This window comes from Chrysochloris asiatica, unplaced genomic scaffold (genome assembly GCF_000296735.1).
Source record: "Chrysochloris asiatica unplaced genomic scaffold, ChrAsi1.0 scaffold00155, whole genome shotgun sequence".
Lineage (NCBI taxonomy): Eukaryota > Metazoa > Chordata > Mammalia > Afrosoricida > Chrysochloridae > Chrysochloris > Chrysochloris asiatica.
In genome coordinates, this window is record NW_006408673.1 from 762,505 (window position 1) to 778,777 (window position 16,273).

At 39.2% G+C, this 16,273-nt stretch overlaps 1 protein-coding gene across 1 annotated transcript in view; it reads right to left on the reverse strand.

Annotated features, from left to right (window-relative positions):
• The window catches only part of PRMT9 (protein arginine methyltransferase 9), a 35,698-nt gene that overhangs the window by 3,915 nt on the left and 15,510 nt on the right, over positions 1-16,273 (reverse strand). The window contains exons 7-9 of the mRNA XM_006870867.1: positions 16,032-16,224; positions 15,444-15,627; positions 6,366-7,086 (exon numbers count right to left, since the gene is read on the reverse strand). Coding sequence (XP_006870929.1) covers positions 6,366-7,086; positions 15,444-15,627; positions 16,032-16,224 — 1,098 coding nt within the window. The remainder of the gene's footprint in view (positions 1-6,365; positions 7,087-15,443; positions 15,628-16,031; positions 16,225-16,273) is intronic.

Genomic DNA, 16,273 nt, shown 5'->3' on the forward strand with positions numbered 1-16,273 from the left:
ACTTTGCAGTCCAGCACATTAACCCACAGCGCCACACCAGGACTCCAGTCTCACAGTATCATCCCATAAATGACTGAATATAAAGAAAAAAAACTAATTGTGAAGAAACGTGCTGGTTACAACTTAAACTATGGGATCAAAATTAACTTAACCAATAGTAGGACACCTGGAGTCCTGGTATAGCACTGTAGGATAAGCACTGAACTGCCAACTGCAAGGTCAGTGGTTCAAACACACCAGTTGCTCCTCAGAAACCGTACAAGGGGGGTGGGGTTCACTACAGATTGGCACTGCCAACAACATAGTGGGATACCCATGGTGGACAGGTGTCAACAGAGATTCCAACTAAGACAAGACTATGAAGGAAAGGTAAACCAGTTGTAAAGGATTAGCCACTGAAAACATTATGAATAGCAATGGGACATAGATTTCTGAAAGAATCTCAGACGATGAGACCCTAAGGTTGGAAGGCACTCAAAATTGATGTTGTTAAGTGCTGTCAAGTCAGTTCTGACTCATAGTGGCCCTGTATAGGGTTTCTGAGGAGCAGCTGGTGAGCTTTCACTGTGGCTCAAACTGATCTTGCAGTCCAGCACATTAACCCGCAATGCCACCAGGACTCCTGGCACTCAAAACAGAACTGGAGAAAAGCTGCCTCAAAGTAGAGTTAACCTTAATGTTATGGATGGAGTAAAGGTTATGGAACCTTCATTTGCTGATGCGGTACAACTCAAAATGAGAACGAAGAGCTGTAAACATCCATTAATAATCGGACTGCAGAATGTTTGAAGTATGTTGTTAAGTACCATCGAAGTCAGTTTCAACTCACAGAGACCCTTGTATAGGGCTTCCAAGGACCATCTTAAATCTAGGAAAATTGGAAGCCATCAAAAGTGAAACTGGAATGTATAAAGATGATATCTTAGGTACTAGTTAGCTGAAATGGACTGGTACTGACCATTTGGAATCATAATAATATGGTTTACTATGCCAGGAACAAAAAACTGAAAGAGGAAAGCCACAGCATTCACTGTCAAACAGATTTCAAGATCTATATTGAAGCACAAGGCTGTCTGTGATAGGATAATATCCATACTACAAGAAAGACCAGTTATTCAAATATATTCACCAACCACTACAGCCAGTGATGATGAAAATGAATTCCACAAACTTCCTCAGTCTGAAACTGATCAAACATGCAATCTATATGCATTAATAATTACTATTGATTGGAATGCGCAACGTTGGAAACAAAGAGGAAGGATTTATAGTTAGAAAATATGGTCTTGATGATAGAAACACTGCTGGAGAGCACATGATAGAATTCTGCAAGACCAAATACTTAATTCATTGCCAATACTTTTTTCAACATGAAAGGCAACTATACATGTGGATCTCACCAGATGGAATATACATGAATCAAACTGACAACATCTGTGGGAGGAGAGGGCAGCGAAGTTCAATATCATTAAGCCAAAATAAGGCCAGCGCCACAACAGAACATCAGTTGCTCTAAAATTAAAACAAGTCCATGAGAGCCAAAATACAACCTTGAGTATATCCCACCTCAATTCAGAGATCATCTCAAGAACAGATTTGATGCATCAAATATCAATGGCCAAAGAACAGAAAAGTTGTGGGATGACACCAAGAATGTGAAAATTAAGGGGAAAAAAAGTCATTAAACATGAAAGAAAAGACCAACGTGGATGTCAGAAAAGACTCTGAAACTTGCTCTTGAACATAGAGAAGTTAAAGAGACAATCAGAAATAATTAAAGAAATGAACAGAAATTGTCAAAGGGCAGCTCAAAATGACAAAGTCAAGTACTAAAATGCTATGTGCAAAGAACTGTAGTTAGAAGACAAAAGGGCAAGCCACACTCAGTATTTCTCTAGCTAAAAGAACTGAGGAAAAAATTTCAAGTTTTAACTTGCAATACTTAAGGTTTCTATGAGCAAAATATTGAATGAAGAAAGCATCAGAGGAAGATGGAAGGAATATACAGAGTCACTGTACCAAAAAGCAGTAACTGATGTTCAGTTACTTCAAGAAGTACCATATGATCAAGAACCTATGGTACTGAAGAACAAAGTCCAGGCTGCACTGAAGGCATCAGCAAAAAGTAAGGCTCCAGGAACTGAAGGAATACAAATTGAAATCTTTCAACAAACTGATGCAGCGCTAGAGGCACTCATTTGTCTATGCCAAGAGATTTGGAAAATATCTACCTATAAATAGATTGGTAAAGATCCATAATTGAGCCCATTTCAAAGAAAGGTGACCTAATGAAATGCAGAAGCCATCAAACAATATCACTATTACATGAAAATAAATTTTGCTGAAGGTAATTAAACAGTGGCAGCAGTATATCCACAGGAAGCTTCCAGAACTGCAAGCTGGATTCAAAAGAGGACATGGAACTAGGGATACCATTGTTGACATCAGGTGGATCCTGCCTGAAAGCACAGAATACAAGAATGATGTTGACCTATGCAAAAGTATTTGATTGTGTGGGTCATAAGAAACTATAGATAACACTATGAAGAATGGAAATTCCAGAATACTTGTATTCATGAGCAACCAGTACACAGACCAAAATGCAGTTCTTCAAACACAGTAAGGGGATACTGAATGGTTCGAAATCTGTAAAGGTGTACACTGGAGCTATATTCTTTCATCCTACATATTCAATCTGTATGCTGAGCAAATTAACCCAAAAGCAGGATTACGTGAAGCAGAACGTGACATCAGGATTGGAGGAAGAGTCATTAACAACCTGTGATACGCAGATGACATTGCTTGCTGGAAATAAAGAGGACATGAAATACTTACTGATGAAAATCAAAGCCTTCAGTATGGACTGTAACTCAATGCAAAAAAGTCCTCACAACTGGGCCAATACATATCATGATAAACGGAGATAAAATTGAAGTTATCAAAAATTTCATTTCACTCGGATCCACAACCAACACTCATGGAAGCAACAGCCAAATCAAACAATTTCCTGCGTTAGCCAAATCTGCTACAAAAGAGCTCTTTACAGTGTTTAAGATTAAAAATGTCAGTTTGTGGACTACGATGCACTTCACACAAGCACACCTTAGTCTTCAAACTGACATCTTTGAAGGTTGTATTTTCAATCGCCTTTTATGCCTATGGAAGCTGAACAATGAATAAGGAAGATCATATAAGAATCAATGCACTTGAATTATGATATTGAAAAATACAGAAAGTACCATGGACTGACAGAAGATAAACAAGTCTTTCTTGGCAGAAGTATAGCCAGAATGTTCCTTAGAAGCGAGGATGGTGAGACTCCATCTCTCACGTGCTTTTGACATGTTGTTAGGAGGTACCATTCCCTGGAAAAGGACATCATGCTTGGAAAAGTAGAGGGTCAATGAAATGGAAGACTGGCACAGGCCATGCTGAGGACCCTAAACATGAAGGGCTCATTGTTAAGCAGGGCCACAATGGATCTCCCCTTGGAAGGCAAGGCCCCAGAAGAAATCTCATGCAGCGACACTGCAGTTTCTGTCTCTTTGTTTTAATCAGCTTATTTTTAATTTTCTTGATTTTATAATAAAAGTTTTCAGTAGAATCTTAGTAAGAATTATATTAGAGATTTGAAACTTGTTTTTAGGCACCTTCACACCATATTCAATCATATGTAGTCCTAAAGAATGCTTTTCACACTAACAATAGGTTTCACCACTAGGAAAAACCAGCTAAAGTTTTTGCCAGTCCAAGTTTAAAATTACATTCAATGTTCTGTGTAGTTTCAGTCAGTGACATCAAGACTTCTAGAAAATTAGCTAAAAATGCAATTTAGGGCTAAGGGAATAGTAATAGATCATAAGCAGAAATTTAACTAGATATTTTGTATAGAGAAGTTTTCAGTATAAAGAAGTTGTTCCGTTTCTTCTTAACTACAAAACTGTAAGTGCTTCTTGTTTTTCTTGTTTAATCAATCATGAGAAACAACTGTGTTGTCAGTTACCATAGCAAATAATGTTTAGGTACTTGTTGTGATTAATGAATCTATGAAAAGCAATAGGTGAGGGTAGAAATAGGAGTTAAGATTTAGAATTATGTTTTAAGGTTAACCTGACATTTTAGGATGTCAGAAAGGTTAAGGTATTTTAACAAGATCGTTTGTGTAATGCAAAAAAGAAATTGATTGTTATGAGATCATAGTGTATTGTAACAGTATAAAAGGAGCTGAAAAAATTAAGTGACAGATTAAAAATTAAAATCATCATCATCAGAATTCAGCACAAATCATCGGCTCCGTGTGATTTATTTCTTCAGCCGACTCCACACATTTCTTCGTGAGCGCCCTTAATAAGTGTGTCGGGGCTGGGCTGGCCCCCGGCTGCCCCCGCCCCCAGCATTCTGGCGCCCAACGTGGGGCACAAAAGGGTAAGTACCAATAACTTAACATAAAAATCCCATTATATCAGCAATTAAGAAGAGTGTTCGGTGTGGATAGGACCTCAGCCTTGGGTACCGGACCCCTTGACAAGAGAGTGTCAAGTAAGCGACGGGTGAGAAGTTTACAGAACTTTTGAGATGTTATGTGCCATAATTAGTCTAAAAAAGATTGATTATTGAAGTTACGCTTTAAATCGTGGGTCAGAAAGAGTCCAAAGACAGACGACTTTTTACTGAAATCATCAAACAGATGCTTGCAAAGACAGACATAAAAGTTAGCTCTAATGTGTTAGGCAAGATTCTTATATTTTATTCAGACCTGCTGTCCCTGGTTCTCTGAGGAAGGAGCTGTAAACCCAGAGACCTGGGAAAAGGTTGGTGCAGAAATGAGGAAATATTACTCCCTTAATGGACCTGAAAATGTTCCAGTGGAGGCATTCGCCCTCTGGAATTTATTTTGTGACGCTTTAGATCCTCGTCATGAAACTACTCATTTTATGCACACTCTCTCTCCTCCAACTCCTCTCTTACCCCGCAAGCCTTCTGCTTTTCCTGTTCAAAATAACAGTGACCCAGAACAGGCTTTGTTGAAGGAAAAGGCTGAAAAATATCATTTGGAGGATTTTTCCGTTCAGGAAAAGCTGCCCTCCTCTCGTCCTTTGCTCTCTCAACACGCTAGTTATGGTCTGATCAAAGAGCAAGCTCATACTCCCTCCCCTCAAGAATTCCTCTAAACCTCCTCCCTTACAAGTTAGATTTCAAGTAGCTCTTAAAGAAGCTGAGACTTTGCCTCCTACTACTAGTAAGGCTGGCTTAAGTGGCGTTAAGCAAAAAATCAGATGAGCCTTATGAAGATTTTGTAGCTCGTCTCTTACAGACAGTCAAAAAAGTTATTACTAATGAAAAGCAGCAAGTAGTGTGGCTAAACAATTGGCTTTTGAAATAGGTGAAGGACTGTTAATTCAGACAGGGGTAAAGGCAAATATAGAAATGAGAAAGTTTTATAAACAACAGGGACCTGAGAGAGCCTTTCCCTGTGGAATTTATTCTGTGATGCTCTGAACCCCTGCCCTGGAACGAAGGCCCTCTCTCAGACCCTTGATATGCTCAATAAAAAAACACCTCTGTTAACATCTAAATTAAGAGTTTTTTATGCTAACAAACAAAAGAAAAGTGACAATTTTGAAAATGAAAGCACTTCTGATCTCTTATGCCCAAAAGATCAGGCTGAGTTAAAAAAGAAAGCTGCCAAATTCCATCGGAGTTATTGGGACTTTCTCTTTCACAAAAGACCCCCTTGAATGAATACACCTCCCCATAACTCCATGAAACAGGAGCAGACAGCCTTATCTCTCTTCAACAGTGAATGGTGGGTTTGAACTACCAATCTTGAGGTTAACAGCCAATGTTTGAGGGTAGAGTCCATGTGCTGCTAGGGATCCTTGTTGTTAAATACCAGGGAGTCAATTCCAACTCATAGCAACCCTGTACAGGATTTCCAAGGCTGTAAATCTTTATGGGAGCAGAAAGCCTCCCCTTTCTCTTGCAGAAGGGATCCTTATATGACATCAAATATAAATCTTAAAATGAAATCTGATTTGTCCTTATCTTATAATGAAATCTGATTTGTTTTCCTAAATCTTAAAATGAAATCTGATTTGTCCTTATGCTGAATTTCTTCTCATTTGTTCTTATAGCTCTCTACTTTTGCCTTATTACAGGGCCACTTCTTCAAATCTACCACAGGGATCCCTTGGGGGGAAAATCAGTAATAACATACATACACAGAGAAAGCCATGAGCTCACTAGACATGAACAGCAATGCTTAAGGGACATAAAAATTATCCTCAGTTTTACAGTATGCCCTTAAGAATTAAAAGGATGAAGTTTGAACTCAAATAAACCCAAAGTTTTATTTTGTACCATACCTGGATATTGCCGCTTTTTCCATGATTTCCTGCTGAATGAGCCCAGATGGTTCAATGACATCCAAGATGATTATGCTCCACAACCTGTCTGATTTGGGCCTCTGCAACATAGCAGATTCATCTTCCACATGTCTCAGCCAAAACTCAAGTGTTTCCTTAGGAAAGTGATTGGCCTCGGAAATAAGGCCTAGAGTGATGCGGTGCTGGTCTTTCTCCACAGAGCTGTAAGGTTTCACCTGCCCAAGTGTGCCAGCAATTACAGGCAGAATAGAGAAGCCTTCAGATACATCTAACACATAGTAAGGGTCAGGGGCATCCTGTAGGGAATTCTCGTTCTGTCCACTCCCAGGGTTCATTTCCTCACTCGGACAATGAGTGTCCATGGCCTGCAAGAGTTTCTCTGGAGTCAGTGACGACAACACTTTCCTCATTGCCATTTTAAAACTTTCATGATATGGGATGTTATTAAGCAAAGCAATTTCTGTAGACTCCAATACACACATCTGCTCTACAGAATCTGGTCTGCTGGTCTGAAGGTTAGCCAGGGCACAACAGAGTTCAGCTTCATTACCTAAAGATTGTGAATCTTTATTCTTGTTAAAACTTTTCACAACATCCATTTCATGTTCCAAACCCAAGACACTGATATTCTGGATTTTTAAGTAACAGTCTTGACACGACACTTCCATCATCACATGGACTCCAGGCTTTATCCAGTAGTCTTCATTAAACGGTAAGAAAGAAAACAATAATCTGGTTAATTAAGAACACACAAACATGTCTCTCTTTAAAAAATGATTACATTTATTCTTTTAATATTGAAAAAAAACAGAAAAATCATACCACTTTACTTAGGGGAAAATCCAAGTTTGAAGGAGTCCTGGTGTGGCACTGTGGGCTAATGCATCAGACTGCAAAGTCGGTGTGAGCCACAAGGACAGCGGTTCAAGCTTACCAGCCACTCCTCAGAAACCCTGTAGAGGGTCGCTATGGGTCAGAACCAACTCGATGGCACTTAACAACAACAGCAGCCATGGAGAAATTTGAGACCTCCATTAGTGGATCCAACTTTGGTAATGAACAAAGATAAATAAAAGTATCACTCTCAAACCTAGCACAAAGAAAAATTTCCAAAAGAACAGAGCAGCAGAGCTTTTTAAAAAAATTTCTTAACAATAATTATTTACACATTCCTGCATATTTAAAAATTGAAAGACTAAGTTCTATAATAAACACTGATCATGCACTTTTCCATGAACTTTTTACATACAGTAAAGCTTTAAAATGTAGATGTATAATCCAATTCCTCCTCATAAGCCCTGTTGTTGCTGTGAGGTGCCATCAAGTGAATCACAACTCAACACAGTATTTATATAGGATTTCTGAGGAGTGAACGGTGGGTATGAACTGCCAACCTTGCAGTTAGCAGTTCAGTACTAATCCTACAGTGCCACACACACCACGACTCCTAGAATGACAAAAAAATTTAGAGTAATTGCTAATAATATTACCTGAATTTTATTAAGTATTTGAAATTGTTTTTTTAAAAAAATACAAAACTCAAAATACAAATTTTTCTTGTATTGAAGCATTCAAAATGTCCTTTCTCTGAAGAGTAAAAAGGTAGAGAAGCATGTAGGTAGGTTACTCTTGTTGTTGTTGTCAGGTGCCATCGAGTCGGAACCGACTCATAGCGACTCCATGCACAGCAGAACGAAACAATGTTCGATCCTGGGCCAACCTCACCACCGCGGCCACCCCCGAGTCCATCAATGATGCCACCTGGCCGATCCATCTCGTTGGAGGTCTTCCTCTTTTTCTCTGACCCTCCACCCTACCCAGCATGACATCCTTCTCCAACGATTGTTTCCTCCGGACTACATGTCCAAAGTAGGAGAGACGAAGCTTAGCCATCCTGGCCTCCAAGGAGCACTCTGGCTGCACTTCTTCCAAAACAGATCTATTGGTTCTTTTGGCAGTCCATGGCACCCTCAGTATTCTCCTCCAACACCACAACTCAAAGGCAAGGTTACTCTAAGGGAGTCAAATATAATCCGACACTGAATTTACAAACACCATTTACTGAGTGTCAGTCATTATGGTAGGCTTTTTACAGATGACACAAAAAATGCTGAGAAATCACCAGCAGACTAGCCAGGGAGCCAGGAAGTAGCAGAGCCCAGATCTGAATCCAGATCTTCTAACAGATTCCAAAAACACCATACTAGCCACAACACTATATGACTCATGACTTAATGACCTTGCCACATTAGATCCCTGATTAGGAGGTAAATCTATTACTTCCTACTTTTAAAAGGATAACACTTTTCAAATAGGACATAACCAATCACCTGAGAGGATTAGTTTTCTTGGTTTGATGACGTAAGAGTCACATTCTCAATAGACAATTCAGTCAACTGGAATAATACGGTTCAAAAAGTTACTTTGATGAGTAGTGATTTGGGCTTAAAAGTTTGCAAGCAGTAATCTACGAATAACTATTTGTCTCTATTCACTTGTAGCAAGAGAAAGAATTTGGAGATCTAAGAATTACAGAATTAGACTACAGGGCTAACTGAAACACTGAACTTCCTCTCCCTTGAAACCATATGAACCACATGGTACCCAAATGCCACTACTGAACATTCTAAGCAGGGTCAGAAAAGATGGACTCTGATAGAAATGGAGAAAATATGGAACAGAACTCCAAATTCACAAAGAATCCTGACATACGGGACCCACTGAGACTAGAGGAATCTCTGAGACTATTGTCCTAAGATATTCTTTAAACCTTGAACTAAAATTATCCCCTAATGTCACTTTTTAACTAAACAGCAAGTTAACTCAAACAGTAAATAAGTACTGCACTTTAAAAAACATACATATATATATATCTATGAGACTATCTCTAAAGCAGGATGATAAAGGTTAGGAACACTGACACTACCTTAATGGAACAACTAGAGCAGATGTGAGAATGTTGATACAAAGTGAAGGATATAACAATGTCACTGAATATCACATACAGAAATTGATGAATGAGAGACTTTTTGGCTGTGTACTGTGTATACTTTGAGCCAAAATACAATATTTAAAACAAAATGAAATGAAAGGGAATAGCTGTGTCTCAATAAAATTTTGTTACAAAAAACAGGTTTTTTCGTTTTTCTATGTGACACAACTCCTACAAATTATACAGCAACACATCAAACTGTTAGTAGGAAATTATCTCTTAAAAAAATAGTTTAAAACAAAACTTCCCTAGAAAGTCCACAGATCCATACACTCCCTAAAACTGCTAAATTTTGTGCTAACGTGAACATAAGAAGTCTTTTGCTCCACAGATACAATTTGATTCTCTATGGATAAGAATTCCACTAAAAGTAATACCGTTCCATAAAAATTATGCCATCATTTTTCTAATTTACTAATAACCAGAGTTATCAGCACTGAAGAAATGATTCAGTTTTTGAGTGTTATGGAACAAAATTTGGTTTTAGTCTCTCTTCTTTAGCTAAACATATTATTTTAAACTATTTTTGAAGAAACACTCTATAAGATATAACCAACTTCCCTTAACTGGAAATTTCGTATCAAAGTAGCTTTTTAGGGAGAGAACAAACAAGATGGCAGATCGGGTGGAAGTGCAGTAAGGAGCTCCATCAGAAACAACACAGAATACCAAACCAAGTAGGCTCAGGAGATGGTCCCAGAACTCTGAACCACATATACAGTAACAATTAGAAAGTTGGAAGTCTTACAGCTCTGGGGATTTGTAACAGAAGCAAGAAATCCAGTGCTGTCTAATTCAAGATGCTCAGCTGCTCCTGGCACTGCCATCTTGGATGAAACCAAGTAGGGAAAGGATCAAAGCAGCCACAGATGCCTGATAAAACAGTGGAGATAAAGGCGTGGACATTCTTTGATTTTTGGTATCTGTTCATTGGTGTCTCACTGTGTACCTCGATTCTGGTGACTAGAGTGGGTGCCTGACTGAGTGGATACCCCACCCCCACCCCAATCCCAGAGGATTCTACTATGCATGTGCACAGATCTCCTCGAAATTTAAAGTGACAGTTTCCACAACCAGCCCAGAACAGTTTATCACTAGGAAAAAGGCATGAACGGGGATCGTGGAGTGGGGCAGGCAGACTAAAAATGAAACAGGCCGAAAATTAAATCCTGAATTACATCACAACAACCAAGGCATCTTGAAATTTCTCAGGAAGAAGGGAAGCCCATCTCTTGATTACATCTACCTGGAGGCAATTGAGGGCACAGATAACTCCTGAAAATGCCCCAAAAACAGAAACAGATGACCATATCAGCACATGTCCAGAAACAAGATAAAGTGACTGATGCAAATGAGCTGGAAGTAGAAATACACTCCATACTGGAAGATGGGCAGGCTTTGAAAATTCCTGAGAAGGAATTCACAAAAATGATTATAAAATGTATCAAAACACTATACAATGGAGTTGAGAAAAATAAGGAAGAAGTCAGGAAAGTGCCACAGGACAATCAAATAAAATAGATGCAACACTGGAAAAAATTAAAACCCTACAGAAAGAGGTCCATATTATTAATAATAGACTATCAGATATGAACAATACACTGAAAGGGCAAAGGAACAGAACTGAACAGACAGAATCTAGAACTAGTAAGCTAGAAGATAAATCTCTCAACACTACAAAGACAGAAGAGCAAACACAGAAAAGGCTTTAAAAAAATCTGAAGACGGTCTAACAGTCATGTTGGACAACATGAAAAGGAATAACTTAAGAATTATCTGCATTCCTGAACAGGAAGAATCACACAAGTCCACAAAGAAGATAGCTGAAGAGCTTCTGGAAGAAAAATTTCCAAACATCCTGAAAAGTGAAAAGATAAGCATTCAAGAAGCTCAATGAACCCCAGGAAGGACAGACCCTAAAAGACAATCACCAAGACATATAATAATCAAGCTCTACACATTCAAAGATAAGGACAGAATCCTGAAAGCAGCTAGGGAAAAGAGAAGTATAACATACAAAAGCAAGCAAATCAGATTAAGCTCGCATCTCTCAACAGAAATCATGCAGGCAAGAAGGCAATGTGGTTGGTTGGTCAAAATGTGGTGAGACCTGAGGACACTTGAGTCCGTGGACAAGGACATAGCCACAGAGGGCTAGAGCTGAGAGTGAAGCATCCAGCTGATATGAAGTGAGGAGAGATGAACAAGAACAACCAAACATGCAGACAGTGCCCATATAAGCTACCCTCAATGCCTTGATAATCAGAACTCGACTAGAGGAAGATTGAAAAAAAAAAAAAATTTTTTTTTTTGATAAAGGATACAAGAATAAATTGTTACAATTTGATGAATCTCAACTATACTCATGGGGGTAGTAACGCTAATTATCAAGAGAGAGGGAAGGAGTCTTCACATCAAGTATCAATGCTATCCCCTCTGTACATAGGGTAGATAGGACAGGCAAGTTAAACATTGGCTACCTAAAATTAGGGGCGATAAAGGCACAAAGTGACTAGCTTACAAGATTTCAAGAGGGAGTTTAGTTTAAGAGTATGGGTGGAAATAGAGTCCCCACTGAATAGTTTCCATCTTGTCTACATGAGTGTGGTGAAAAGAGATGGGGATAAAATTCATATGATTCAATACTGAATAATTGTTATCATGACTAATTGCGACTGTCACAATTGTAAAGGTAGAAGTTTTGTTAAAAAAAAAAAAAAAAAAAACTGGAGTGGTTAATCTTACAGTCCAACAATGGAGGACCCTTGGACCATCAAGGGAGAAGAGCACTAGCAGAATGAGGGACCTTATTTAGAGAAGCAGCAACACCACAGATGGAGGCAGAGATGGGGTCATGGAGAGGTGGAGTGGCTGAGAACTCTACATTCATGGGAAGAGGGGGACTAAGAGCTGGTGGCTAGGAGGCAAACTTGCAGAATGTGCCCTTTCGGAGGTGTAAATTGTTATATATGTCTGATTGGGTTTTTTTGTTTTGTTTTGTTTTAAAGCTAAAGTGGATACAACAACAACAACCTCCTGACCTATACTCATGGAGGTTGCTGTTGTTGCTGTGAAGTACCGCAGAGTTGGTTCCAACTCATAGTGACCATGTATAGGGTTTCCGGGGAGAAGCTGGTGAGCTTGAACTACCAACCTTGCAGTTCAAAAAAGCTTTGCAGTCTGACACATTAACCTACAGAACAAGGTGGATGATCTGTTGAATGTAAAACTGATGCTCTGTCCTGTAAACGTTCACTCAGTTCACAATAAATACCTTAAAAAAAGAAAAGTAGCTTTTTAAGTCTTTGTTTTGGAGTGTTTGTTTTACCAACTCATGAGGATTGTTGTTGTTGTTGTTAGGTACCATCGAGTCAGTTCTGACCCATAGTGACTTTATACACGGCAGAACGAAGCATTGCCTGATCCTGGCCAACCTCACTATCATTGCCACGCTTGAGCCCACTGATGCTGCCACTTTGCCAATCCATCTCGTTGGAGGTCTTCCTCTTTTTCTCTGACCGTCCAATCTACCAAATATGATATCCTTCTCCAGCGACTGGTCTCTCCAAACAATATGTCCAAAGGATGAGAAATGAAGTTTGGCCACCATGGCCTCCAAGGAGCATTCTGGCTACACTTCTTCCAACACAGATCTGTTAGTTCTTTTGTCAACCCATGGCACTTTCAATATTCTTCTCCAACACCATAACTCAAAAGCATTAATTCTTCTACGGTCTTCCTTATTCACTGTCCAGCTTTCGCATGTATATGAGATTACCGAAAATACCACACGGTTTAGGGTCAGTCATGCCTTCGTCTTCAATTTGACATCTTTGTTCATCAACACTTTAAAAAGGACTTGTACAGATTAGCCTAATGTAATACATTCTCTGATTTCTTGACTGCTGCTTCCATGAGTATTGAGAGTTGATCCAAGAAGAATGAAGTCCTTGACTTCAATCTTTTCTATGTTGATAAGAATTGTTTATTGACCCAGTGGTGAGGATTTTTGTTTTCTTGACATTGAGATGCAATCCATACCGAAGGCTGTGCTCTTGATCTTCATCAGTAAATGTTTTAAGTCCTCTTCACTTTCAGCAAGCAAGGTTGTATCATCTGCAAATCGCAGGTTGTTAATGAGTCTTCCTCCAATCCTGATGCCACGTTTTTCTTCATAGAACCCAGTTTCTCGGATTATTTGCTCAGCATACAAGTTGAATAAGTATGGTGAAATACAATCCTGCTGTACACCTTTCTTCATTTGAAACCATTCAGTGTTCCCATGTTCTGTCCGAACAGCTGCCTCTTGGTCCAGGTACAGATTCCTCATGAGCACAATTAAATGTTCGAGAATACTCATATTTTGGAATGTTGTCCATAGCTTGTCATGATCCACACAATCGAAAACCTTTGTGTAGTCAATAAAGCACAAGTAAACATCTTTCTGATATTCTCTCCTTTCAGCCAAGATCTATCAGACATCAGCAATTATAGCCCTCGTTTCACGGCCTCTTCTGAATCTGGCTTGAACCTCTGGAAGTTCTCTGCCAATGTATGCTTGTAGTCGTTTCTTGTATAACTTTTAGTAAAACTTTACTCGCATGGGATATCAAAGATATTTTCTGATGATTTCCGCATTCCATTGGGTCACCTCTGTTTGGAATGGGCACAGATATGGATCTCTTTCAATCAGTCGGCCAGATAGTTGTTTTCCAAATTTCTTGGCAGAGATAAGTGAGTGCCTCCTGTGCTGCCTCACTTTCTTGAAAGATTTCAATTTTTATTCCATCAACTCCTGGTGCCTTATTCTTTACCAATTCCTTCAATGCACCTTGGACTTTTTCCTTCAGTATCATTGGCTCTTGATCATATGCTACCTCTTGAAAGAGTTGAACATGACCTTGAGTATATCCCACCTGAATTTAGAGATCATCTGAAGAACAGATTTGATACATTAAACACTAAAGACCAAAGACCAGAAGAGTTGTGGGATGACATTAAGAACATCATACAGGTAGAAAGCAAAAAGTCATTAAGAAGACAAGAGCTGATTCAGTCTGATGAACTTGACCTATACCTACGAATGCAGTGACTCAAAAGAGGCAACAAATCCTTACAGCAAGAAACATTCCCACCCCCTCCATACACAGAGTAGACAGAGATGGGCAACTTGGACATTGGATACCCAAATGGGGAGGAAGGGACTACAAAGGCAAGAAGTGACTGGCTTACAAGCTTTCAAGAGGGAACCTAAAGTTAGGGGGCATGGAGGAAGTTAGAATCACCAGTGAGTACTATCCAATCTGTCTAGGTGGAGCTGATGAAATAAAACACAGATAGGTTACTCACGATACTGTAGTGAATAATGGTTACCAAGACAGATTGTGAGGGTTGGAAATAATAATGGTTATCAAGACGGATTATGAGGGTTGGAAATGCAAAGGTAGACGTTTTGTAGCAAGGAAGGGAGTGATTATTTCTCCAGTCTAGGAGCAGAGGTCTCTGGGACCACCAACAGAGAAGAGCCGAGAGTGGGACCCTACCCAGAGAAGCAGGGACGCCTGAGATGGAGACAGAGACGATGACATGGAGGGATGAAGCGGCCGGGGACTTTGGATCCAGAGAGGGACTGGGGTGGGGTGGGGTGGGGAGGGGGAAGTGTAGAGGACGGGTTTCTAGGATATGCCCTTTGGTCGGAAGATGATGCATGGAGGGGATTGCAACCATGGCAATGAAATGATATACGATGGAATGAATGTAAAACTAAAGTTCCCTCGTGTAAACTATCATATAATTCACAATAAAACATTAAAAAAAAAAAAGACAAGAAAGAAGGAAAAGGTCAAAATGGATGTCAGAAGAGACACTGAAACTTGTTCTCCAGTGTAGAGATCCTAAAGCAAATGGAACAAATAAGGAGGTATAAGAGCTGAACAGAAAATTTCAAAGATCAGCTTGAGAAGAAAAAGCCAAATATTACAACAAAATGTGCAAAGATCTGGAGTCATGAGGATTAAAGCAACACATTTAAAAAAAACACAAACCAGGAATTAGAATCGTTATACCTGTCAGGTCCTGTACAGGGTAGACAGCCTGTTCCCAACATGTCTCCTCAGTCGGACTTGTGGATAAGCTATGTTCATCATCAAGTTGCAGCACAAACCACACCACAATAGCATCTAGTATGCCTTCTCGAGTAGCAGGAATACTGATCTTAACAGGCGTTGAAGTTGCAAGACTTTTTAATTCCTGATAAAAGTATAAAAGGAATGAGACTATTTTAGAGAATAGTCTAGAGAAAACTACACAGGGTGAGTAAATGTCCTCATCTGTACAGCACAAGGACAATCCCAATTCTATCAGAGTCCTGCCTTAAGAGATACCTTACCTAAGAAAGCATGTGAAAGCAGTACCCAGAAGGTTACACATTCCTTACAAATCTGTCTTTTCTTATTCAGGATTGAAGTACAAGTGAATTTCTAATCTTTTCAGGAGGGAAATGAGTTTCTTCATTTCCCTTTCATTTTCTTTACATACAGTAAGTGGAATCATAGATAAATTCTTCAAATAAAATGATCACATCTATTGTCTTAAAAAATGCCTGGAATTCAATGCTCAAAACACAGTAATTAACTGTTTTTTTCCTTTTTTACCTGATGATTGTTGAAATCTACTGTCATAATTTCAAAACATTCTGTCAAAGCCAAATATCCCCCAGGAACTCGACTCATCTTTTCAGTTGTATAAGGTTCAACAGTTTCTTCAGAATCTACAGAAGAGTAAGTTGGACTCTGAAATTTCACATTTGTTGGCAAATGGATACCAGCAATGTTCTTAATACCCACCCTGATAGGAAGAAAAATAAAAGGGTGGGGCAGGAAAAAACAGTAGGATT